This window comes from Ochotona curzoniae, unplaced genomic scaffold (assembly GCF_017591425.1).
Source record: "Ochotona curzoniae isolate NIBS_2020 unplaced genomic scaffold, NIBS_Ocur_1.0 contig_1, whole genome shotgun sequence".
Classification (NCBI taxonomy): Eukaryota; Metazoa; Chordata; class Mammalia; order Lagomorpha; family Ochotonidae; genus Ochotona; species Ochotona curzoniae.
The window spans coordinates 342,047-368,699 of record NW_024464918.1 but is presented as its reverse complement, the minus strand read 5'-3'; the positions used below and the strand labels follow the sequence as shown (position 1 = coordinate 368,699).

The following is a 26,653-nucleotide window of genomic DNA, read 5'->3' as shown; positions in this document are numbered from 1 at the left end:
CCCAAGGATGAGCAGCTCCCATAGACCCTGCCTCCATGCCCTGACAGCAGGCTGACCCAGGAGGACCTTTCTCAGCAGACCCGGAAGTCTTCCTAGCTCTGTGTGGCCCTGCCCTCCACCTCTGTCCCCGGGGAACTCAGCCTGCACCCAGTTCCTGCTCGCAACCGCGGTGAGATGGGTGCTCCTGCAGCTGCTGTGTGACCCCAGAGCCCCTGCCTTGGCCCCCTGCTAGCCGGGATCCACAAGACCTGGGGGATGTATTTCTCAGACTTGCATGGAACACATACCATGGGTTAGCAAGGGGACAATGCCCAGTCCTTACCCGAGGGCCGAAGTCTCCTGGCACTCCCTGGGAACAAAACACACGAAGGCGGTAAGCATTGAGCTGCCTGCTGCCTTTCACCTATGCACCCAGCGCCTTCCATACATGGCCCAACCTCACACTAGCAGAAATAACGGGCAAGCTGCACTTTAGTTTCGTTTCTGAGAAATGGGACACCGAGTGACCCACCATCCAAGGTCACATCTCCCACAGATCCGGGCCTGCAATGGAGGTTCCCTTGTCCATGGCCAGCCCGGGGAGACGGTGCCTGTGAACAAACAGCTGCTCCCTGAACGCTTGCACTTCTGAACCTTCTAACAGTAAGGGGTGATGACGATGATCTTATTTCAAATCGTTTCTGAAGCTGTGGCTCTTGCATTTTGCCAGACACCAGGATGCCCATTTGTCCTGCTCAAGGGCCCTGGCTCAAATGATTTGTGTGAAACCCGGAACCAGCAGGCAGCTGTGGCCTCGTCATCAACGGAGGGTGTCTTGGCTGTGAATTCCTGCCATCTTTCCTGGACTCAGAGATTGGCTTTGATGTATGGATGGGGACCCTGACTAGGCCGAGGCCGCCTAGTCGGTGGTGCAGCTGAAATGCAGACGAAGCCCTGCAGTGTCCTATAGCTCCCTGGGCACTGATGATGGCCCGCAGCCCTGACCTGCACTGACCTTTACGTGGTTCCATCACAGAGTCTCCTCCTGTGGTTCTCATGTCCCCCTTTCCAAATTCCAGGGTGGCCCAGCCACATCCTGGGAGCCTGCAGTTGGTCCTGCCACCCAGTGGCTACCCTGGTCCCCTCTCCCCTTGACCCCACCGCGGAGCACATAGGTCTCTTTGTGTCTTGTAAGACACTTGAGGGCCACAGCCCTCCAGGGGCCGCCCTGAGTTTCAGAGACTGATACCAGGGTGGCCTTTCTTGTGAGGGTCTGTAACGAGGGGTGCTGGGCAGTAGCAGTCACCGTTGTGGTCCCCATGTTCTTCTAGCACCTCCTTGTCATGACTCACTACTGGATGATCTGTTTTTCTAGGTATATCTTGCCTCAGATCTCGGTGTGTGTTGGTGCCCATGGAATTCTGGCATGAGCCTGGTAGCTGATTTAGCAGGTGCAGCACTAGGAACCCCACTTGACAGATGGGGAAACAGAGCCCTCCCGTCAGCACCTGGTGCTACGTTCCTGGCATCCTCTGTTTTCCCCGGCACTCACCTTTTCCCCTTTGGGGCCTGGAAGTCCCTGAGAAGGAAGGAGAGAAAGCAGAGGCATGAGTGAGTGAGTGAGTGAGTGAGGTGCGCAAGGCTGGATGTGGCACGGCTCAGAGGGCGGGGGGCGTGTGGGAGGGCAGCCGAGCTCCACAGCCTGGTGCTTACTGCGAGGGCAAGGGGGGGTCTTGGGGGTCCCCTGAGATTGTCTCGGAGGGAAGGGCACATGTATTAGTCAAGTCACCCCTCCCATGGCACAGGGGTTTGTTGCCCAACACCCATCGTGTCCAGATGACCACAAGAAATCAACAAGGCCGTCGATGAGCAGAGACCCCATTTGCATGAGCACCCTCTGTCTCAGGGTGTCAGCCCCTTCCAGCCCAGGTGCCAGCTTGCCACCCTCCAGCCACACCCAGTTACTTGTGGATCTGTGCTGGTGCTTTCCTGGGCATCTCGCCCATGGGGTGAGGGTGTGCAGGGACTCAGGTGTTGAGACCTCACGGTCTGACGGCCACCACATCTCTCCATGCCAGGCGGGGTTCCCAGCGGCCCCTCCCCTGGCTCCCCAGGCTCATCTAGAACTGCCCTTCGTTACTTACAGGCTTGCCGTCCAGACCCAGTGGTCCCTGGGACAGGAGGAAGAGAGAGAGAAGAAGGACGGTTATGTAGGGAACCGCACTCCCTGCAGTGTGGGCTGGGGAAGGGGGGCTGGGGAAGGGGGGCAGGGGAGAGAGGGCATCTGTATGAGGTCCACTGTCCAGCACCCCCTTGCCCAATAACAGCACCCCCAGCCTTCTCCAACCACCACCCATCTCACCCCTGGGGCCTCGGCAGGCAACTCATGGGGGAGCCTGGAGCGGCCTGGTGTGGCTTGGGAAAGAACCAGCAGCAGAGAAGAAAGCAGAGGTGAGACAGGGAGAGCCAGGGCAGAGGGAATCCTCCCATCCCATCTTCTCTTCTCCTCGCTTAGGCCAGCTCATGCGTGAGCATTACTGTCCATTGGAGCTGGCAGGCTACCTGTGGCCGTGATGGGCGGAGGCTGAGGAAAGCCATCTAGTGCAGGCGTGGAGCTCAGCACCACACACCTAGGGCTCCCGGAGCCTCTGGTGCCTGTGGAGGGTCAGCGGCCACTGCAGGGCCACCCCGCCTGGGCACCTGTCAGTTGCCCACCCAGCGGAGCCTCACTGAGTCATCTTTACCCATGGGCGCATGGAGGGATCCCAGCTACCTGCTGTCTGCCAGCCATGAGAACCGACCGCTTGCTTGCTCGCTGAAACCAAACCCACTGCTCCCCTGCCAGGCACACCTCGCCCACCCTCATCCACTGACAGCTTAGGTACCTCTTCTTCCACGATGCTGTCCAGGCTTGTCTCCTTCCCAGTGAGCCCACCTGTCCCTGGGGCCTGTTGGACATATATTCTGTCACGCCTAACACTCCCTAAATTCCCACAATGACTGGGGCTTATCCAGGCCTAAGCTGGGAGCCAGGAGTTCAGTCTGGGTCTTTTGACTGGGAGGCAGGGACCCGGCCCCATGGGCTGTGTCTACTGACCCCCAGTAGCCGCAGCTGCCTGCTCCGATCTGGCCTGGGAGCCTCTTACCTGCTAGCCTAAACCCTCCCTAGGTTTTGGACTTTGGGGGGGCACCTGCAACCCGAGAGTGAGAAATCCAAAATGGTGCAGAATCTGACATTTAAGAAAAAGATTGATTTGTTGGAGAGACGGAGTTACAGAGAGAGAGAGAAATCTTCCATCCACTGGTTATTGACCAAGTGGCTGTGACGGCTGGGGCTGCACCAGGCCCTTAACCAGGAGCCTGAGCTCACAGGCCCACTTCTCCTTTTGGCAGCCCACTCTCTTAGGCCCTGCTCTGCCTCAACCTCTCTCAGGCCCCTAGACCTCTGGGGCCTTGAGTCCCTGGAGTCCATGGATCCTGCTCTGAGCCTGGGCCTCTGGCGCTCATGCACGCTTGGGGCCCAGGTCTGTGCTGGGTGGCTCCTGGGTGTCTTGTCACTGCAGCAGCCCTGAGAAGTAGGGAGCGGGTCCAGCCAGGGAGAGGGGCCCGCCCCAGGATCAGGACTGCAGCCCTGGTGCTGTATGATGCCACACTCAGGCCTGCTGGGAAGGCCTCGCCTGGCCCCACTCCCTGTTTCTGCTCCGTGGGGACAGCCTCCTGCCACTCTGTCCTGCTCCGTGGGGACAGCCTCCTGCCACTCTGTCCTCTGGCTACCAGCTCCAGGGTGGGTGGCTCTGTGGGTCCCACTGAGCTGAGCTCAAACACAGGACAAACAGCATGGACTACAAAAAACCGTGATGAAAGCCCAAATTACGAGACTAAGGTACGGCTAAATATGGGTCTTTTCTTTTTAATGTGTGCGGAAGAAGGACGCAGTGAACCCTGCAGCCAGACCACCCAGACATCAGTCCATGGCCTAAGAAGACATGGGGCCTCCCCCATACACAGCCCTGGAGAGCTTTCTAGAACTTTCTGGAACACAGCTCAGACTTTTCTGCTGGTGACCCTGAGTGGAGCTGATGTTGAGTCAAAGCCCGACCCCCCACCAAGCCCAGCCTGAGCAGTCTCCTTGCTGTGCACTGTGACCCTGGCTGAGCCCTCCCTGTGGCTAAGATGGGTGTCTGGCCCCTTGCTGTGGCTCCGGTCCTGGTTCGGTTCCGGGAGTGTATGCCAGGTGGTGTGCAGCATCAGGAACTGGGCTGCCCCCTTGACCTTGGTCCCCAGGTGCCTGTGGGAGTGTCCTGTAGCAGGCTCTGGCTGATCCCTTGGTGGGTTCTCGAGCCCCCAGGACCTGCCTGATGCGCCAGGAGCCCTGGGAGCAACGGTTTTTCCAGCAGATGCCCTGCTTGTATTTGGGACGGCAGAGCTGCAGCCTAACCCTGAGAGGAGTTTAGAGCTCCACCTACAGGCAGAGAGCGCAATGTGAGCGATGCGGAAGCCGACCCATCCCGGCACCTCCCAGTGTGGCTGGCCCTGAGCAGGTGTCCAGCAGGCACCAGGACCCACACAGCTGTGTGCTGGGCACCATCCTCAGGCACAGCTGGCAGCAGGGACCGTGGTCTGAGGGGTGGCTCTCGGTTCACCTCTGATGCCTCCTGGGCAGGAATGCTGTCTTCGGAGTCCCCAGATTTACCAGCGATGTCACCGGCTGACCCTCAGAAGGGCAACTGGCAAGAGGGTGGTCTCGGGGAGTCCCCAAAGAGGGGTCCCCAGGGACAGGCAGAGAAGGGAACAGCCTGGCTTGGGGGTCAGGGTTCTGCACCCTCAGCCCCTCGTCCTTGGAGACAGGCTGTGGGTTGTGGGCTGGGAACCTTGGGAGGTCAGGCCCTGCCCCCATGTACTCTATGCCCTGCCTTTCCTAAACTGGTGGCCTGTTGCGGATCTGTGAGCTGAGAAGGGCCAAGCTTGGCTCTGGGAACTTGTGTGCAGCAGGGCCTGGGACAGGAGTGAGGGAAGCCAAGGGCAGATAAGGGTGGGGCCAGGCCAGGCTGCACAGGGCAGGGCAGGACCTGTTACAGGCATGAAGGAAGCTAAGGGCAGTCAAGGGTGGGGCCAGGCCAGGCTGTACCAGGGCAGGACAAGACAGGGCAGGGCACGGCAGGGCCGGCCCAGGTCGTGTCCGCCTGAGAGGCAGAGCTGCAAGGTGGCAGCTGCTTGTCCTTGCAATAAGCGTGAGGGTCTTACCTCTTTAGCACCCCTGTCTTGTCCCGGCAATGGAGTGTGGCCCGCCAGCTGCCCCTGCCTCTCCTGTAACTGCAGCGGTAAGCCTAGGGGCCTGAGGCAGTGGCCAGGGCTGGGGCTGGGCTCCAGACCCTTCTCTGCTTCTCCTCCAGGCTCCACGCCTGCAGTGTCCCACACCAGCCAGGGTCCTGCCATGCTCTGATCAAAGCTTTGGAATCCCCAACCCTGTCGAGGTTTTTAAATGCCTTCTGCCCAGCTTCCTCCCCGCCTCCCAGCTGTTTGCAAGCCCTGCTTCTGCCTTGAGCTGCTCCTTCCACATGTGCAAGAAGAGGCAAAGCCGGGTGGCCAGATGCCCTGGACACTGGCCAGGCAGGACTGCCTCTGGCATACTGCACTGGTGCCGTCAAAAAAGGACTGGGCTGTCCTCACATATAAAGCAGAGACCACGCTGACAATTGGCCTGCAAGTCTCAGGTCTCTCTCATGCATCCTCTTCCAGGCCAACTCAACACCCAAGCCCCCACAGGCAAGTTGACCCCCCAAATAGGGGCTGCATGGGCCTGGGAGACGGGGCTTGCTGTGCTGGGAGTGGGCTGTGGGCAGTGCCCCTTGCTGGCGTCTGATAACTTGGGGGTTGCTGCCCTTCTAAGCAGGGTCTCCTGTGCCCCCACTCTTTCAAGAAACACTCAAAGTGCGGCAGAGGGCAAGCACCTTCACAGCTACAGCCCTGGACTCTCTTGCTGCTTGGCAGCCCTGACAGCCTGTGCTGAGCCACCCGCCCCATGCCCGGATGAGGCCTGGCCCTCCCTGAGTGTGTCCACCCCACCCCAAGATAGGCTCAAGATCTACTGAACTCAACAAACCACATGAACAAAGCGGCCCATGTGGGCTGCTGGTCCTGCAATTTGCCTGTAATGAAGGCTGATGGTTCCTGGGCTGGGGCCCTGGACGAGGGGGCCTTCCTGGATTATCAGTCCCAGGCACAGTCATCAGGCCCCAGATGTTGACAATCAGTCAAATTACAAGGCTGCAAGGGCCAGCCTGGGCAGTTGTGTTCTGTGTGTGTGTAGGCACCCCGAGCCACCTTCCCAGTTTGCATCAGGCTGGCCAGCGGCAGGGCGGGTGAGCGGCTTGTAGTTTTGATTCCTTAGACCGGGCTGTTTGCTCACATCTGGGCCACACCAGGGGCTCAGGAAAGCGCCCAGCCCTGAGTTCCCTGCCCAGGTGAAGGGAAGAAAGGGCTCGGGGCGAGGCCAGCAGCAGCCCCTTGCCCCCACTTCCCCGAGAACTTGCTCTCATTGTTGGAGTGCACTGTGGAGGCCCCCATGGTCGCCTCTTGCAGCCCAGCTCACAGTGAGCTGGGGGGGGGCTTCAGCTGGGTGGGGGCCCAGCTCACAGTGAGCTGGGGGGGCTTCAGCTGGGTGGGGGCCCAGCTCACAGTGAGCTGGGGGGGCTTCAGCTGGGTGGGGGCCCAGCTCACAGTGAGTTATGGGGGGCTTCAGCTGGGTGGGGGCCCAACTCACAGTGAGTTATGGGGGGGCTTCAGCTGGGTGGGGGCCCAGCTCACAGTGAGTTTGGGGGGACCTTCAGCTGGGTGGGGGCCCAGCTCACAGTGAGTTTGGGGGACCTTCAGCTGGGTGGGGGCCCAGCTCACAGTGAGCTGGGGGGCCTTCAGCTGGGTGGGGGCTCATATGGGATCCCAGCACAAACAAGTCAAGAACTTTAGCCACTAGGCTACTGTGCTGGGCCCAGCGATTGCACTTTGGACCCAGTTCCCTGCTAACTCATCTGTGAGGCAGCAGAAGGAAGTATGGGTCTTTGCCACCCTCTCCAGGGGAGTTTTTGGCTCCTGGTCTCAGCTTGCCTCCCCAGCCCCTGCCCACCTCTAATTCTTGCTGTTGGGATCATCTGGAGAGTGAGCCAGGGGATAGTTGATCTTTCTCTCTCTTTCAAATAGAGAAATCTTTAAAATGACAGGGTCCGGCAGCATGGCCTAGCAGCTAAAGTCCTCGCCTTGAACATGCTGGGACCCCATATGGGCACCGGTTCTAATCCCAGCAGCTCCACTTCCCATCTAGCTCCCTGCTTGTGCCCTGGGAGAGTGGTCGAGGATGGCCCAAAGCCTTGGGACCCTGCACCCGTGTGGGAGACCCAGAAGAAGTTCCTGGATCCTGGCTTTGGATTGGCATAGCATCGACCATTGCGGTCACTGGGGGAGTGAATCATCGGACAGAAGATCTTCCTCTCTGTCTCTCCTCCTCTCAGTATATCTGACTTTCCAATAAATAAATACATCTTAAAAAAAAAAGTTGGGAGATCTCACACAGGGGCGTTGCCCCTGGGCTGCAGGCTCTGCCTCTCCCTGCGAGGTGCCTGGATAACTGTTGGGGGATCTGCGTTTATAGCTGCGAGCTAGGCAATCTCCCTGGTGCCTTCCAGCCCTCGGACTGGAACCAGCTGGCTTTGGTGCTGGGGAGAGGGCCTGCCCAGTGTGTGGCCCGTGCGCGCTGGAAGCAGTTATGTCCGTGGCTGGGGAGGCAGAGTCTGCAGTGCCAGGCACTGCCCGAACACTTGCCGCCGTTACGCGTGCCCTGTCATGAGTGCCATGGATCCAGTATCAGGAGAAACTGCTCCTGGTGGGGACTGGGGGCAGTGGAAAGGCCTTGCTTTCCTTCTCTCCTCATTACCCCCAGACAGCAGGCAGGCAGGCAGGGAGGGCGCCCACCGCCAGCTTGATGTGCCGCCGCAGTGGATGGATGGGGGGAGTCAGCAGCCCAGAGTAGCAGATGTGGGTCCCAGTGTGGTCTGAACTCCGGACTGCAGACAGAGTGAATGGGGGGTGGTAGCACCACGATGCTGCCTGCATGGCATTGTTCCGGCAGGGTGACGGAGACCAGCATGGAAGGACATTGGACGCAGAGAGACGGAGAGGGCTTGCAACAGATGAGGCTGTGGGCCTTTGCCTCGCCCTGTGCAGGTTGAGGGTCCCTGTACCCCAGCACCATGCCCTGCTCATGGCCCTGCTCTGTCTTTGTTCTGATGTGGCCATTTGCTTGCTTCGTCTGCAGCTCCTAGGGCTGGCTTTGAGGCTTTTTTGGGGAGCCTGCCCTGGGGCCACAGGAGTGGGGGTGGGAGGCAGCCCTGCTTCCGCAGACAGGCGAAAGTTGAAAGTCGCTGCTGAGGTTTAAACAGGAAGTGGTTCGTGCAGCTGGGTAAGAGGGGGTCATATGATTTGATGAGGGTGGGCCCAGCTGCTTCTGGCTCTCCTTGGGAGACCTTCCTCTGCTCAGGCTTTGCCTCTGCCTGGTTGCAGGGGCACTGAAGCCTGCCTGGTCCTGGACTACGGCCTCCAACCCAGGAGTCCATACTAACTGGAGTCTTTTTACAGGTGTTGGGTTATGGCAACGAGAAGTTACTACCTGGTCCGGCCTGATGGCTCAGTGGTTAGATCCTTGCTTTGCAAGTTCTGGAATCCAGTATGGGCATTGATTCATGTTTCAGCGGCTCTACTTCCCAAAGCTACTTGGGACCCTGCACCCACATGGGAAACTCAGAAGAGGGCCCGGCGGCGTGGCCTAGCGGCTAAAGTCCTCACCTTGAACACCCGGGATCCCATATGGGCGTCGGTTCTAATCCCGGCAGCTCCACTTCCCATCCAGCTCCCTGCTCGTGGCCTGGGAAAGCAGTGGAGGACAGCCCCATCGGATGGAAGATCTTCCTCTCTGTCTCTCCTCCTCTCTGTATATCTGACTTTGTAATAAAAGTAAATAAATCTTAAAAAAAAAAAAAGGGGAACCCAGAAGAAACTCCTGGCTCCTGGCTTCTCATTAGCTCAGCTCTGACTGCTGTGTCCATTTGGGGAGTGAACCAGTGGGTGGCTGACTTTATTTTTATATAAAAAATCAATTAATCTTTAAAAAACTATTGTTACCACTGGTGTATCAAGGATTGGCGGGAACCCTCTGAACCCAAAGAGTTCGTGTAATTTGGATTTTCAAATTTTTTTTAAAAAGAAGATTTATTTATTTTGTTGGAAAGCTAGATTTTCAGAGAGAAGGAGAGACAGAGAGAAAGAACTTCCATCCACTGGTTCACTCCCCAAGGGACCACAATAGTTGGCAACAGCTGAGCTGATCCAAAACCAGGAGCCAGGAGCCTCTTCTGGGCCTGCCACGCAGGTGCAGGGTCCCAAGGCTTTGGGCTGTCCTGGACTGTTTTCCCAGGCCACAAGCACGGGGCTGGAAGGGAAGTAGGGGCTAGAACTGCTGTCCGTATGGGATTGCTGGCACTGAAGGCAGAGGATTGGTCTGTTGCGTTACTGTACTGCCCCCAGCTGCTGCTGATTCTTTTTTATATTTACTTATTTGTTTATTTATTTGAAATGCATTGTTATGTAGCGAGAGAAAGGAAGAGGTCTTCCATCTGTTGGTTCACTCCTCAAATGGCCAGTCTCCTGTGTGCTGCAGGGCCCCAAGCATTTGGACCAACCTCTGCTGCCTTCCCAGGCGCCTTAGCTGGTAGCTGGGTTGGAACTTGAATTGGCACCCCTAAGGGATGCTGGCACTGCAGATGTCAGCTTCACCCACTGTGCCGCAGCGCCAGCCCCTCAGCTTGTCTTGAAACGCCAGAAGATGAGATAATGATACAAAAAAAAAAGTAAAAAGGAAAAGAGATATTCTTTGCTTGTGGGTTGTAAGAAATATATCATTAAAACTCTGTACTGTCTAAAGCAACTTACAGATTCAATGTAATTCCTATCAAAACACCAAAGACATCCTTTACAGAATTAGCAAAGCCAATTCCTAGGACCCATGCTGCGGTGCATTAAGCTAAGCTTCCACCTGCAGCGCTGGCATCTCATGTGGGCATCTGATTATGTCCCAGATATGTCACTTCTGATCTGGCTCCCTGCTTATGACCTGGGAAAGCAGTTGAAGATGGCTCAAGGCCTTGGGCCCTGCACCCATGGAGACCCAGAACAAGATCCTGGCTCCTGGCTTCAGACTGGTCCAGCTCTGGCTATTGTGGCCATTTGGGGAGTGAATCAGCGGGTGGAAGATCTTTTTCTCTGCTTCTCCTCTCTGTATAATGCTGCCTTTCCAATAAAATTAAATAAACTTTAAAACTTCCCCAAATTCATAAAGAATCACAAAGACCCAGAAGGGCCAAAATGAATCTGTTTTTTCAAGATTTATTTATTATTTTATTGGAAAGGCAGATGTACAGAGAGGAGGAGAGACAGAGAGGAAGATCTTCCATCCGATGATTCACTCCCTAAGTGAGTGCAACGGCCAATGATGCGCTGATCTGACGCCAGGAGCCAGGAACTTCTTTCCAGGTCTGGGTCTCCCACGCGGGTGCAGGGTCCCAAGGCTTTGGGCCGTCCTCGAGTGCTTTTCCAGGCCACAAGCAGGGAGCTTGATGGGAACTGGAGCTGCCGGGGTTAGAACCAGTGCCCATATGGGATCTCGGCGTGTTCAAGGCGAGCACCTTAACCATTGCGCTATTGTGCCGGGCCTCAAAGTGACTCTAACTAAGAAAAATCAAGCTAGAGGCATCATAACACTGACTTCAAAACATACTATAAAGCTGCAGTAATGATAACAGCATGAGCTGGGCACGAAAGCCAGCACGGAGAATAATGGAACAGAACAGACGGCACAGAACCGAATCAACCAACATGCCGAGGTCACATCGGCAAAAGACGGCACTTTTAATAAACGGTACCAACAGAACAGGATATAGGTGTCATTATGTACGAAACCAACTCGAGGGGAGTCAAGAGCTGCATTCCAGATCTGAGACTGTGAAGCCAGTAAAACAAAAGGTGGGACAAACAGTCCAAGACGGCGGGTCAGCTCGCCAACATGCGGGCAGCAAAGCAGCCCTAGCCAAGCGGGGTTGTATCAATGCCAGAAGTTCTGCAGGGACTTCCAACGGAACGGGAGAGAAGTGTTTGTCGACCACACCAGAACCTTAACAATCAGCAAGCAACTAAGCCAGTTAACAAACGGGTAAAGCACCTCAACAGACTGGTCTCCGAAAGGATACAAATGGTACCCGAACCCATGAAAAAAAAAATGTGCTCAGAACCCCGGGCCATCAGGATCACAGACCATCAGCACAACCACGGGGAGAATCATGTCACCCCTGTCCGAATGGCTAACACCTCAGAGACAGAGTTTTACGCCTGTGGGCAAGGCTGTGGACACAGGGGTACGTATGCGAGTCGAGCCACTGCGGAGAGCAGCATGCAGATTCCTTACAAATCAGAACTAGGTCTGCTGCGGCGGCAATCCCACCGCTGGGTGTACGCGGGGTGCGCACTGCATCAGACCCCTGAACCAGCGCACTGACAGCCGCGGGATGCGCATTGCATCGGAAACCCGAACCAGCGCGCTGACAGCTGCGGGGTGCGCACTGCATCGGACCCCTGAACCAGCGCGCTGACAGCCGCGGGGTGCGCACTGCATCCGACACCCGAACCAGCGCACTGACAGCCGCGGGGTGCGCACTGCATCGGACCCCTGAACCAGCGCACTGACAGCCGCGGGGTGCGCACTGCATCGGACCCCTGAACCAGCGCACTGACAGCCGCGGGGTGCGCACTGCATCGGACCCCTGAACCAGCGCACTGACAGCCGCGGGGTGCGCACTGCATCGGACCCCCTGAATCAGCGCACTGACAGCCGCGGGGTGCGCACTGCATCGGACCCCTGAACCAGCGCACTGACAGCCGCTCTGCCCACAGCAGCCAAGGCGACTGGACACAGGGCGTGTGCATGTAGCCACGCAGCGGGGTATTATTCTCCAGCTACGAAAGGAAGATTATTCCCAGTGGAGGACGTCATGTTGAGTGAATGCAGGCAGGCTCAGAAAGGCGACTCTGCATGGGGAAGCCACACACACACACATACACGTGCACACGACACGCGCACACACACGTACAGGTCTGCAGCGGTTAGGCTGGGGATACAGTGCTTTGTCAAACTTGGCTCCAAATAGCTGTCAAATGGATAGGGTCTCTACTACTACAGCCTTAGTGAGTGACGTTGACCATTGTCTCACCTGTTGCTTCCTGTGGCCTTCTTTCTCTATCATTGAGTTCTTTATTACTAGGGTTTTTAAGCTTTTGACTATAAAGTAAAAAAAAAAAAAAAACCAAAATATAATAAACAAGATATACGTTGAAAAAGGAAAAAAAAAAAAAAACCTTGTCCAGTCCTGAGCAGGCACCTGGCAGCCCTGCAAACCCGCGGGACTGTTGTGGGTGATGGACCTTGGACGTGGGCGAGCAGTCACTTCAGCTTTCCTGCTTAAGCTAAGCGGGCAGGATCCCGGCCTCCCGTGGAAGGGGCCAGCATTGCCGCATCCCCCTGCTGGCCATCCCTGGCAAGGCAGCACTGTGTGTCCGAGTCAGTCCAGCTCTGAACCGGCTCTCCTGGCCTCCCACCGCGACGCCCAGGACGTGGCCTCCTTCGTGGGCTGGCCTCCACCCGCCTCCCTGCCTCCTGCCCTCCATACCTGCACAGTGGGTGCCAGGGGAGTTGATGTGCAATGCATTGGGTACAGCCCTTTTATTTTCTTATTTGGACAGGACGCTGACCACAGCCCGTGAGGCAGGCACCACTGTCATTTCCACAAGAACAAATGAGGAGGCTGTAGCTCGGCAAGGTCAGGCCCTCTTGGGACCTGAGCCAGAGCCTCCTGCCGGAGCCTCTGTGCTTCCTGCCTCACCATCTTGCAAAGTGGGCCGCAACGCCTCCCACGCGCCCCCTTCCAGCCTGGCAGGGGTCAGGGGCACTGCTTTGAGGAAGGGGACGGGAGTGAGCTGTGGTCAAAAGTCATTAGATGCATGCTCCACTCCCCTGGCCCCCTGCTCCGTGGCCCGCCTCCTCTCCTCTGCTCTCCTAGGTGCCCAAGGCACAGACCCCTTCCGCGGGCCCTTTGAGCTGGGCTAGTGCTGTCCTGAGCTTGCGTAGAACGGCCCACACTTAGGAGACCTTAACTCCTCCTATGTGGGTATGTGTTCCTGGCTTGCACACCTCCAGTGACGGGGAGCTCACTGCCTGCTGCACGGACAGATGGGTTTGTTGAGCACTTCTGGGGCCCAGAAGAGGGGTCGTGATTCAGATGGGTGATGCTGCAGATCCCTGTCTGTCCACCTTCGTGAGGTGAAGCCCCACAGAGCACAGGAGGCTATCGACTCCAGGACACGGCTGCAGGCTCCACCCTGCTATATTCTCCCTGTGGCTCCCCTAGCACACGCCTCCCTCCCTGCTGGGCCGGGCTGGTCTCAGCTCCTGGCCGCGGGATGCAGTGAGGCTGAGGGTGGTGCTGTTCTGAGTCTCTCTGTCTGTCTCTGTCTCTGTCTCTCTCTCTCTCTGTCTCTCTCTCTCTGTCTCTCTCTCTCTCTCTCTCTCGGCCACTGGCGGCTCTGGGGCACAGGGACCCCTGAGCGCACAGCTGGGGACGCAGGACGCGTTTGCTGCGTGACCGCCCGTGAAGAAGGCCGAATGTGAACGCGGGGCACCAGAGGGCGCCCTGGAGCTGTGGGAGGCTGGCAGGCAGACTCCCGCACTGGGGCCGCAGCCTGGGCGCATGGGCCAGGATTCTGGACTTGGAGGCTGCCCAGAGATCCAGGAGGTAAGGACACGCCGCAGGTGACAGAACCTGTAGAGCCTGGAGCCCGTGCTTTCCTCTTGTATGCGCCCTGATTCTTGCTGAAGCTGGAGGCAGTGCCTCCTACCCACACCTGGCCTTTTTCCCCAGTCTCGTTGTTTGGAAGACCCCAGCGTGGCCCCGTGCCCTTGTGCAGCTCTGTGACACAGTAGTGTGAGGCTGCTCGGATGTGGGGGATGCATCAGCCCACAGGGCGCCACCGTGGACCTGCAGGGCACCATTCAGCCAGTCTGCTAAGCGACGTTCCCTGGGGGAGGTGTACCCAGCACCTGGGGCTCAAGGCCAGGGCCAGTGCTCAGCCCCCATGACGGGGGCTGGACTGCTCTACCAGGGGCCACTCATGGGGAAGCAGGGGACACGGTGCCAGGCCAAACCCAGGGGTCTGCCTCAAGGGGCAGCTGTTTGGTTGCTGACCTGGGGCCTGCGGCATGGTGGCCCTTTCCAGGGGTCCCTGAGGTTTCTGGCTGGAGGCTGTTCCTGGGGGCTTGGGAAGCTGGCTTTCATCCCATCCCTGTTAGCCTGGAGTTGGGGGTGGGGATGGGACCGGGGGCAGCGCTGCAGGGGTCACGGCAACGAGATGGAGGATGTTAAAATCTGAAAGCCAGATGCACTGGGGACATTACGGATGAATCATTTAACTAATTACGCTTTTACAATCAAAGCTGTTTTTGAACCACGAGAGCATAAGGAAGCACATGTAGGCTTGGTGCTCAGAGCCCCTTTCGTTCACTTAGTTAATTCCAAACAGCCCGACTGAGTCATTCATGGCAAAATTGGTCCCAGGTTGGGATTCAGGCTCACAGACCACACGGCTGTCCAGGGCCGGTGCTGTCCCCAGGGTCCTGGCTGCAACTCGTCCACGATTCACGCAGAGCGAGTGTGCAGCCCCTGGGGGTTTGGGCGGATGGGTCCCCTGCACAGTGCTGGGATCAGGGAGAGCTCAGCTCTGGGCCCCAGCACCTCCCACAGTGCGACTCTGGATTGGACTTCCTTAGGGCATCACAGAACTATCCCCCCAACCCCCTGACTCCGTGTTCCCACGGCCTGTGTGTGTGCAGTGGGGTGGGCATGACATGTGCTCATGGCCTGTGTGTGCAATGGGGTGGCATGGCGTGTTCCCACAGCCTGTGTGTGTGCAGTGGGGTGGGCATGACATGTGCTCATGGCCTGTGTGTGTGCAGTGGGGCATGGTGTGTGCCCACAGCCTGTGTGTGCAATGGGGTGGCATGGCGTGTTCCCACGGCCTGTGTGTGTGCAATGGGGTGGCATGGCATGTGCTCATGGCCTGTGTGTGTGCAGTGGGGTGGCATGGCGTGTTCCCACAGCCTGTGTGTGCAATGGGGTGGCATGGCGTGTTCCCACAGCCTGTGTGTGCAATGGGGTGGCATGGCGTGTTCCCATGGCCTGTGTGTGTGCAATGGGGTGGCATGGCGTGTTCCCATGGCCTGTGTGTGTGCAATGGGGTGGCATGGCGTGTTCCCATGGCCTGTGTGTGTGCAATGGGGTGGCATGGCGTGTTCCCACAGCCTGTGTGTGCAATGGGGTGGCATGGCGTGTTCCTACAGCCTGTGTGTGCAATGGGGTGGCATGGCGTGTTCCCATGGCCTATGTGTGTGCAATGGGGTGGCATGGCGTGTTCCCATGGCCTGTGTGTGTGCAATGGGGTGGCATGGCGTGTTCCCACAGCCTGTGTGTGTGCTGTGGGGTGGGCATGGCATGTGCTCATGGCCTGTGTGTGTGCAGTGGGGCACGGTGTGTGCCCACAGCCTGTGTGTGCAATGGGGTGGCATGGCGTGTTCCCACAGCCTGTGTGTGCAATGGGGTGGCATGGCGTGTTCCCATAGCCTGTGTGTGCAATGGGGTGGCATGGCGTGTTCCCACAGCCTGTGTGTGTGCAATGGGGTGGCATGGCGTGTTCCCATAGCCTGTGTGTGCAATGGGGTGGCATGGCGTGTTCCCATGGCCTGTGTGTGTGCAATGGGGTGGCATGGCGTGTTCCCACAGCCTGTGTGTGCGCAGTGGGGTCACGTGGTGTGTGCTCACAGGCTGTAAATGTGCAGTGTGGATGGTTCCCACCCTCCTTCCTGTCTTGTTCCTATTCACCTCCCACGACACATGGCACCGGGTTCCACTCCTGGTCCTGGAGCCCCTCCACAGTTCCTGGGGATTGTGCTGTCCCAGGTCACTGTCCTCGTACCCCCCAGTGGGAGGCCTTGGTTGTGTTCTGGACCCTGGCTTTGGCCTGGCCAAGCGAAGCAGCACACGAGAGCTGTCTGTCTCCAAACGCCACCACCCTACAGGTCGCTGTGTGGGAGACCTCTGGGGTCCAAGCAGTTTTAGTCACTCCTCCCACGCGGGGCCCAGAGCAAGGGTCTTGACTGCGTGGGGAACCTCACGCTACCAGAGGAGCAGGTATGGCACAAGGAAGCCCACACTCCTTCATACGTGGTGAACCAGAAAGTTGGGTGCCTAGCTCTGAGGACACACAGGGGGAACCCCGAGTTGACAGCAGGGAGACACGATGTCTGGGTGTCACTGTGCGTGTCGCTGAGCTCTGGTGTGTGCATGGAGGAGAGAGAGACACCAAGGTTAAGCCCATGGTGAGCGAGAAAGCATGGCCTGGGGAGCCTGCCCCTATGTGGGAGATTGGGAAGAGGCTCTTGGCTCTTGGTTTTGGATTAGCTTAGCTCTGGCTGCTGAGGCCATTTGGAGAGTGAACCAGCGAATGGAAGATCTTTCTGTAAATCTGCTTTTCCAATACAAATAGATTTATTTATTTATTTAGTTAGTTATTATAATGGGTGTTAGGGACCCAAGTGCTGAGCTGTCAGCTGTCTGCATCAGTAGGAAGCTGGGCGTTGACCCCGGGCACCCTGCTGTGGGACACGGCACCCTAAGAGGTGTCTGAATTGCTAGGTCATGTCTGCCGCTCTGTCTCCGTTCTAATGACTCTCCCAAAGCCTTCTGATCGTCTCATCCAATCACAGCTATGAATCCCCCCAGCTGTACACTCAACACAGCGCACCCCACTGCATCAAGAAGTGGTCACTGCCTTCTGAATGTGCAAAACAACCTAGAAATTCAGGAAATTCCACGTGAAGAACCAAGACAGTCAAAACAGAAAGAAGGAAAGGGCGCGCTTGCATGCAAACAGGAACTGATGAGAAAGTTTGATGCTTTCTGTGCAAATGTCCAGGTGTTGCAGAGGTCCAGCCTTGTCTCCCAGATACGTCCTTGCTCCTTGCCCAGCCACCACCAGGAAGGAAGGAGTCCCTGTCTCACGGCAGCTTGGCCATGCCAGTCTGCAGAGACTGAGCCTGGACTGCCCCATCTTGGCATTACCCACTGCTCAGCCAGACATCACGCAGGTGAGCTGAGCTATGTCAAGCTTCCTGTGTACGAGATGGCAGAATCCGCTTACCAACACTCGCTGAATACCCTCCAGAGCTGGAGAACGCTGTGCCCACAGCCACTGCAGCCCAGTGTCCTGGGATCAGAGGTCCCCCCTAAGCTGGTGACTCCTTCTGACCTGCCACATCCTCAGACCCCCTGGGATGTGCGAGCTGTTCAAGCTCTGAGCCTTCAATATCAAGCTTCACCAATAAATGGAAGTGAGGCCCACGCACCGCACAAACCTCTTTAAAAATCCTCCTAATGAAACTACACCCTAAAGGAAGACAAGGTCTGGGCAGGCACGACCATATTTCAAGAACTTGTCGTATTGGCATACATTTAAGAGTGTGGCTGCAGTCGGTCAGGGTCTGGGGAAACAGCCAGTGTTCATATGTTGCTGGTGGAATGTAGACGTGGACATCTTCTTGGGTGGCAGTGTACACCAGGAGGCCCAGCGCAGTGTGCACGTGTCAGCCCTTTGGCGCAGCGATGCGAACACACACTTATCTGGGAGATAATTCCAGAAACAAGTGTGCAGGTGGTTGACCACGAGGGTGAGACAAATCTAACTTCGACATTGGCTAAATCCTATAACATGTGTATTTATATATATATATATATACACACATATATGTACAATACACACATGTTCAATTATGATATAGCCATTACAGTCCACGAGAACTCTTAAAGATGTGGAAACGTCTCAGGATATATTTATGCTACCCCACCGCATGTCTCCTGCAATCCCGCTTTTATAGCAATAAATACAAAGTTGCATATGAAAGATTTAGAAAACCCACTAAACTATGTAGAGGATTATGGATTTTTCCCCCCCTTCCTTGTACTTTGCTTCTCTAATATTTGGCAATAACCATGCTCCCCTTTTAATCAGAGGGGCGCTATTAATGAACTTATGCAAGCAGAAAGGACAGACAGACCTAGAACCAGGAGGGCACAGATCAGGTGACCCCAGGGGCCTTGTTAGCCCTGAACACATCAGGTGTGGACCTGCTGTTTGAGGCCACGGTGGCTGTGGCCACTCCTCCCGTGCCAGGTCCTGGCAGCTGAGAATCTGAGAGAAACGACTCCCATTAGCAGCTCATGGTCCTCTCTGTGGCTCCCAGCTGGGAAAGGGGGTGCCCGGGTCTCCTAGGGGCTCAAGGGAGAAACCATGAGCTGTGCTTGCGAGCTTCCCACTCCGCACAGCACAGCAGCATTGTACACTTGGGGTGCAAGTGGTACTTGGGATTCCCTGGGCAGCACCCGGCCATCCCATCCTCTCTGGGGACGCAGGGTGGTGGTGGCTCCATGTTCTCCAGGGCATGCGGTGGGTCGGAGCCTCCAGTGCGTTTTCCGCCACATCTCCCGCTTAGGATGGGTTTCCTGGGCTCTGATCCATCGTAAAGAGGGACAGCCAGGAGTCAGTCCTGCTGCACCGCTCAAGCCGGCTATAGGGGAGCCAGCTGCCCAGACTGACTCCTCGCTGGCCAGAAGGAGGGGCTGGCGATATTGCTGGGACCCTGGGTGGAAGTGGGTTACGGCCATCTCCTTCTAGTCCTTTCTTCACACAAAGCCTGGTGAGAGGCCTGCCTACTCTGGGTATGAGGGGCATGCACCCCATGGCCTTGTGACCGAGTCTGTACTCTGTGCAGAGCTGGCACATTTAATCCCTGTTTGGGATGGGAGGCTCAGGGATGGAAGGCACCTTTGCTAGGGTTACCCAACTGACAGGTGGCACAGCTGCCATCTGAGCTGGGTCTCCCCGTTGCCTGGGATGGGGCCTTTCTAGGCCCCCTCCAGGAGGAGCCCTCCAGGCCTTCCCGAAGTCTGGACGGATGCTGTTGGAACCCAGCCACACTTGCCTGTTCCACCCTTAGGTTACCGCCACCTCTGCGGGGCCACACACTCCCTCTGATGAGGTGGGAATGTTATAGAGCTGAGAACTGACCACTCCACGAAGGCAGCCATGGAGCTGAGCAGCTTCCTGTCCGTGGGCAGTGATTCAGCAGGCTGGGCTGGGCAGAGACCAGCAGCCCCGAGAGCGGAGGGGAAGAGGCAGAGAGCAGAGGCTCAGAGGGACAGTGGTGGCAGAAGAGAGTAAAGAGAATAATAATAATAATAATAATAATAATAATAATAATAAATAAATGACAAGTTACCGGGTAGCCATCTCGTCCCGACTGGCCCTGTGGTGATTAATGCGGCGTTAATCATCGGCTTTCGGCAGCATCCGGAACTCGGCCCTGCTCAGAGGCCGCTGGGGGCTGGCTCCTTCGGGGGTCTGGAGGACCACCAGCCATGGGCGTCTTCGGGGCCACCCAAGTACACACTTATGAGGGTCACCCTATTCCACATTAGCTGGGGCATTGGGTTTGAACACCACGGAGACATGGGGAGGGCAGTGTCACACAGCCGCTGTGACTGGACCAGGAACCTACAACATTGTGGAGTGGGGCCAGCAGAGAGGCCTCGGGGTGAGGGGACTCAGCCCCTCCAGTTGTCCCTGGAATGGGGGAGCTGGGAAAGGGCACGTTTATGCCACAGGAGCCTCCTATCCTGACACGGACCTCAATCTCCCCTTCAGGCCCTGTGCAGGTCACAGGTTGAGAAATTCCGCGTATAAAACATCAACTATTTGAACAACCTAGTTTAAAGCAAAAAACCCACACACACGCATAAAACAAACCGACAACTGCCCTGCACCCACAACTCGCCGCCCCTTAGTTCTCTGCTAGGGTTGGGGGGGCATCTGGGAAGACCTCCGTGCCAGCGGCTTAGGGTGGGGCTACGTGTTTGCAGAAGCCCAAAGCCATCACAGCAAATGCAGGCAGAAGCCAAAGGCTCACGGGAAAGGCGTGGCCGTGGGCAGGCCAAGCGCTTGTTGGGTGGGTTCACTGGGGCGTGGAAAGCTGCCCCGGGGAAGCCTAGGCAGACACCGCCTGCACCCCTGGGAGCCAAAGGGCCCCTGCCAACCTGTGTCTAGGGCTGCTTCTGGGGCCTGGGGTTCTCACCCCCTCGTGAGCACGGTGGCATTTCCCTACAGTGCCACAAGCTTCTCACCAGCCTGGGGAACAAACGAAATGGGTTCTCACGGAGAAAGAGACTGATTCTCGGATGTGGGATTGTCCCTGCAGTCCCAGCCTGATACCAGAGCCCGGACAGAGATGGAGCCTGCAGTGCCCCAAGAAAGTGTGTGTGTGCACCTGCAGTCTGTTCCAGGCTCAGCCACAGGTGGGCTTGTGCCAGCGCCCGAGGAAGGAAAAGGGCCCCGGGAGGTGGTCAGGCATTCTGCACCTGCCTCCACCTGCCAATCAAAAATGATGTGGACGTTGCCTTGGCTGAGGGTTCTCTATTTTAAAAAGGCCTGCCTCTCTCACCAAAAGCCACTTGCATGGACATGCTACGGGGACAGAACCTAATGTCTTATCTGTCAGGAGCAGAGTGCACATCCCGGACACTTACTGGAGGACCTGCAAAACACAAGCAGAGAAGCCACAGTCAGCACGGACACAGCGACCCTTTGTCCAACCCCAGCACAGCCTCAGCTGCATGGCAGAGCCAGGAGGGCCCCCGGGTCCCAGCACAGCCTCAGCTGCATGGCAGGGCCAGGAGGGCCCCCGGGTCCCAGCACAGCCTGTGCCCGAAGGCCGCGTGGCAGGGCCAGGAGGGCCCCCGGGTCCCAGCACAGCCTCAGTTGCATGGCAGGGCCAGGAGGGCCCCCAGGTCCCAGCACAGCCTCAGCTGCCTGAAGGCCGCGTGGCAGAGCCAGGAGGGTCCCTGGGTCCTAGCACAGCCCCAGCCTTAAGGCCGCGTGGCAGGGCCAGGAGAGGCTCTGGGCCCTCGGAGAGCCTGGCAGTGCTGTGGTGGGAATGACAGCGCCCATGGGGAGTGGTTTGGGCATGCGTAAGGCTGCCTGCCTGGCGCTCACCCACGCTGGGTTCCTGCTAGAAGATCAAGGCTTGGGGAGGGGGCGGGGTGTCTTCTACACAAGGAAGGATGGAAGCGAGGGTTCTCCATGGGCCTGTCCGGGGTTGATGTGTGTGGGGCAGTCTGGAAGTGGGTCAGAGCCACAGAACACGGGGCCTGCACCGCACCACCCGAGGGTTGGGGAGAACGGTAAGAATCCCTGAGAGCCCTTGCTTCCGGTTTGCCCTTGACCTTCCCAGGGATCTTCCTGAGAGGAGCAGTGGCCATTTCTGCATGCTAACACAGAGGGCGGCGAATGGCCCACAGCCACACTCTACACAGGCTCAGTCAAAAACCTGTGCCTGCCCCTGGACATGAGCTCCCTGCACACGGTGTGAGGACCACGTGGCAGTGACAGTATTAGTGTTGTAAGCGATCTGGAGACAATTTCAGGTGCTACGTGCTGTGCTACGCACGGGACTTGGGCATCTGTGGGTTTGGGTATACTCAGGGGTCCTGGAGCCAATCCCCTAAAAGAAGCTGAGACCAACTGGAGGGGGTGAGGGTGGCAATGCACCCTGGAAGGAGATCTCCCGACTCCCAAGTCCTTAGGTACGTTCCACACCAGGACAGCCCACTCCATCTGGAGGCTGAGACGGGCACGGGGAAGCGGCTGCAGCAGGTGGTGCCACAACAGGCATTCTGGGGCCAGGAGGCATGGGAGAGATGAGCAATGAGACCCAGCAATGAGAATGGGAGGTAGGGTCGTTGCCTTGCAGACTGTACACCAAGCAGACGCCCCCTGAAGGAAGCTGTCACGGGGAGGAACAGGCAGCTCTGGGAACTGAGCCAGGGAGGCTGGACTGAGACCGGAGGGAGAGTGGTGACTTAGGTGAAGAAGGGGAGAGGGGGTCCCTGCAGAAATGGAAGAACTGCGGACACACCAGGACTTGGGGCTCTTGAGGGCTCAGATGTGAAGGGAAGGCCGGTGGGGGGGCCCAGCTAGATGCAGGCCTGGTCCTGCGTCACAGGCTGGCGACGGCATGGAGTCCCAGGGGGTTCTGCATGGAGGAGTGGTGTGAGGGGGGGCCAGGTGTACTGCGAGGGTCTTCCTGAAGGTGCTGGCAGTGGGGATGCAGGAGTGAGAGCAAGGAGTAGACGGGGATCCCGGGCTGATTGATGGCGGGAACAGGTGAGAGATGACCAAGGTTTTGGCTTGAAAAACTCATATGCAAGACCCAAGAATGAGAACCAGAGGCTGCGGCTTCCTCAAGTCTAGACGACAGTCTTGGCAGAGCTGGGAGTTAGTAACGCCTCACTGTCAGCTGCCGTCCTTGCTTCCTAGCTCACCAAGAGCACAAAAGCCACCAGACGAACCTGGCATTGGTTTTGGATGTCAGTGTGCCTGAATCCACCTCATCTACGCTTTTGTCTGCGCTTCCACGTCCCTACTCCGACCTGCCTGAGTCAGCAAGCCCCGCATGTACATCAAGTGCACTCCCAAGGGCCCCCCCCCACCTCACTGTGTCTCCCCCCAGGAGGTCATGTGTAGTGTTCTCTCTTTCCCAGAGTCCCACTCACACACACCGAATTTGGATCCCAGGCACTCTGTCCAGACCGCGCACTTGACCTCGACTCCACAGATGAGCGCCCACAGCAGCTCATCCAGGCCCTCTGCCCGTAGCTGGTCCACCCCTAAGCAGTTATGTGACCAGGATGTGTGGCTGATGATGATATGGTGAGGGTCAAACCCAGAGCCAATGGTGGGGAGAGGTGACCAGCAGTGCAGGTGGTGGGAGTCTGGGTTGATTCTGCGGGTGGTGTCAGGAGAAGTCCATGATGGCCGCGTGAGGAGTCGGGGAGGGCCACCACCATGTGGGTGCGACCCATCGAGGGCAGGGCTGGGGGCTGTTGTGGTGCCTCCATGGTTGCAGGAGTCAGGAGTTCATCTGGGTACCCACATGGAGTATGGGGAGGCTAGGGTCAGGGAGAGGAAAGAAGGAAGTGGAGAGAGTGGAGGAGAGGGTGTGCTCACCTGCTTGGGAGATGGGTCGGGGAGGGAGGCAGAGGGCCACCATGGAGCAGATGCAGCCATGGCTTTGGAGCCAGCTTGAAAGAGGGGAACATGGGCATTGGGGAGAGCCATTACTAGGGCAGCACAGGGTCAGAGAGGCCGCTCCAGGGATTGGGGGTCCAGAGAAGAGTGTTTCTGACAGGGATGGGGATCATTTTTCTGTCAACAGTCATTCAGGCTGGCTATGCAATGTTATCAAAGCTTAGGAACCAGCCTGCTGTAGATTGATCGAATTTCAGGTCATGCCTGGGGTTGCCTTGGCAAGGCCAGGCTGAGTGACTTTGTGGGGTGTTGTGGACAGGAGCTCGGCAGGACAGGTGCTACTGGGTGAGTGTCTGGAGGCTGTGGAAGGTCTCTGCTGATGGCCCCACTCATCCAGGAAAAGAGGAGGCAGATGGAGGGGCTGGTATCACAGCCTTACAGCCAGGCAACAGGGAGGTCCTGGTGGTGCTGGGGTCGGTGGTCTGGGGTTCAGCTGTTCAGGGGGATGTGGGACGAGGTTTAAGAGGGGTGCAGCTTTACCCACTGAGAGCGGGATGAGGTCACTGGGTTTCCCATTGGAGGGGGTGAGGGGCGAAGTGGTGGAACAAAAGGTGGGAGCTGAGATTTCCTGGGTGCTGCAATCATTTCTTGGTGATGATGAGGGTCCAGCAAGACCACAAGATGGAGAGGTGGCAGCTGGGAGCAGGCCAAGCTCACAGAGGAGGCTAGGGTGAGATCCTGTGGATATCCTGGCTCATGGTTCCACGGGAGGGTCATCCCAGAGCTGCAGCACAACAGGGTGAGCCTACAACAGTCTGTGGTTTCTGTCTAAGCAGCTAAACATTGCTAACCTACAGACCTGCTAAGTGTTTGAGGTGAGGGCTGCATCAATTACTCTGATTAGATCATGATACATTTTGTATCTGTGCATCAAAATATCTCACCGAACTCATAAAGATGTAGTTACCATGTACTAATTATATAAAAGAATGTATTAAAATCTGAAGGGGGGGAATCAAGATGGCAGAATAGGGTAAGGACTCATTTAAATGGGTGGAGAAACATTTGATCAGGATGAGGCAGAGAGGACACATTCCAGGAAACAGGAGAGGACAGAACAACAGCAGAGGGGTACCTGGAGACTGACAGACACAGGAAAGCAGCGGACACAACGGTGTGGTGTTGCAATGACTGATACTCCAGTGGCATTCAGCTAGCGGCAATCTGAACTCCACCAGCAGCCAGGACTCCACCAGCAACCAGGTGGGAAGGGACTTTCACTGGGAGCTTGGGAGGTGAACCCAGACAAAGAACTGTCCATCCTGTTGGTCTGTTTGATTTGACCAGGAGCAGAGACAGAGCGGCAGATCCCAGATGGACAGTGCGAGAACAGGGTGGATTTCACAGCCCGGTCAGCTCCCTAGAGCTGAATTGGGTACCATTTTGCATAATGAGGCAAGGGCAAGGGAAAGGACTGAGCATGTGCTGAGCTGGCAGCGAACTCATTTCTGACTCAGTGAACTGCAACAACGTGGCATTCTATAGGTTCCACTCAAGACAAGTCTGGGTAGCCCTCAGACCTGACGGCCAGCAGATCAAGAACTCCAGGAATGGTATGTCAGGCGCCATTTTGTACGGTGTGGCAAAAGTTTTAGGACTGCAGGGACAACAGTGAACTGCGCATGTGCTGAGCTTGCAAGAACTCACTGAGTTCAGTGCATTGCACTGGTTGCACTGGAAAATAAAACCGACTGTGGCATCATATGGGTCAAAATAGGTCCATGTAGCCCTCAGACATAATGACCAACATGTTCTGGAAAGATCAGCACCACCAACAACTTAGCTATATAGGACACCTGGTCTCCCTAATCCTGGGACCTGCTCCAACCGGAAGTGGGAGAAAGGTTGCAGAGACAACAGTGTAACCTCAGCACAGTATCACAGGAGGTGGAGATTGGTGAGCCAGGAGCTGGGGCTGTGGAGACCACAGTGGAAATCTGACATAAGAACCCAGACCTGGAACTCGCTGGAGGTTGTGGCACAAGTGGCTGCAAGCAAAGAGCTGGGTACCAACTGCAATAAGTAAAATCGAACAGTAGACCTGTGGGTGACACAGCATAGAAACCTGCCCCGAGGAGAAGACTCTGCTAACCAGAAGTACAATGATCAAGAGCAAAAGAAGAGACAGAGGCACAATGAGTGTTACTGAAAACTCCCCTGCAAAGGAGCAAAATCCTATGCCAACCTCAGAATTAGCAGAGGAAGAGAAAATGGGGGACACAGAATTCAGAAAACTCATTTTAAAGCTTCTGATCAAAAATGAGAAACACATACAAGAGTTCAAAGTAATTAAGGGATACGTTAAACAGCAAATAGCAGCAATAAAGCAAATCAAGGCTGATACATCAGAAATTAAGAACACAGTAGAGCAAATTAAAAGTACAGTGGAGAGTCTCCAAAATAGAATAAAGGAAGCAGAAGAAAGAATCTAGGAATTGGAAGATATTTCCTGTCATCGGGGGTAAACAAACAAAAAGCTGGAAGCAGAGCTAGATCAGGCCAAAAAAAGTATTCAAGAATTGAAAGACACTATTAAGAGGCCAAATATAAGAGTTATGGGAGTCCCAGAAGGTGCAGTAAGAGAAACCGAGTTTGCAAATGTATTTAATGAAATAATAAAGGAAAATTTCCCTTATCTGGAGAAAGAATTGGGAAACAAGATCCAGGAAGGGCACAGAACTCCCAACAGGCTTGATCAAAAGCGATCTTCACCACGGCACATGATAATTAAGCTCTGTTTAATCGAACATTTGGAAAAGATCCTTAATTGCGCACATGAAAAAAATCAACTGACATGTAAAGGAATCCCAATTAAACTCACAGGAGACCTCTCACAGGAAACTCTACAGGCAAGAAGAGAATGGAGTGACATATTCCAGATTCTAAAAGAAAAAAATTGTTGGCCCAGGATAACATATCCAGTAAAGCTTTCCTTTGTCTTTGAAAATAAAATAAAATTCTTCCAGAGTAAAGAACAGTTAAAAGAATTTGCCTCTTCCAAACCTGCCCTACAAATGATACTCAAAGATGTCCTCTTGACAGAGAAGAGAAATAGCACCCAACAAAACCAAAGGCAAACGGGAAGAACATCCCAGTAAAATGACAACAGAAGACTAAATCTATGAACAACCCATTGCTAAAATGACAGGACCAAAGTACCACCCATACATATTAACCCTGAATGCAAATGGCTTAAGCTCAATCAAACATCGTAGATTAGTAGACTGGATTAAAAAACAGAAACTATATCTCATGGATTTTGATTTTTTGTTTTTGTTAGTTTCATCTCTTCAAAGCAGTTTCTTCTGATTAAATTCTTCAATGACTCATAGAT

General features: G+C 56.1%; 1 protein-coding gene across 1 annotated transcript in view; it reads right to left on the bottom strand.

Annotated features, from left to right (window-relative positions):
• The window catches only part of COL23A1 (collagen type XXIII alpha 1 chain), a 282,364-nt gene that overhangs the window by 16,850 nt on the left and 238,861 nt on the right, over nucleotides 1-26,653 (bottom strand). Inside the window, exons 4-8 of the mRNA XM_040973788.1 lie at nucleotides 20,760-20,767; nucleotides 19,457-19,483; nucleotides 2,124-2,150; nucleotides 1,532-1,558; nucleotides 323-349 (exon numbers count right to left, since the gene is read on the bottom strand). Of these exons, the coding sequence (XP_040829722.1) occupies nucleotides 323-349; nucleotides 1,532-1,558; nucleotides 2,124-2,150; nucleotides 19,457-19,483; nucleotides 20,760-20,767 (116 nt within the window). The remainder of the gene's footprint in view (nucleotides 1-322; nucleotides 350-1,531; nucleotides 1,559-2,123; nucleotides 2,151-19,456; nucleotides 19,484-20,759; nucleotides 20,768-26,653) is intronic.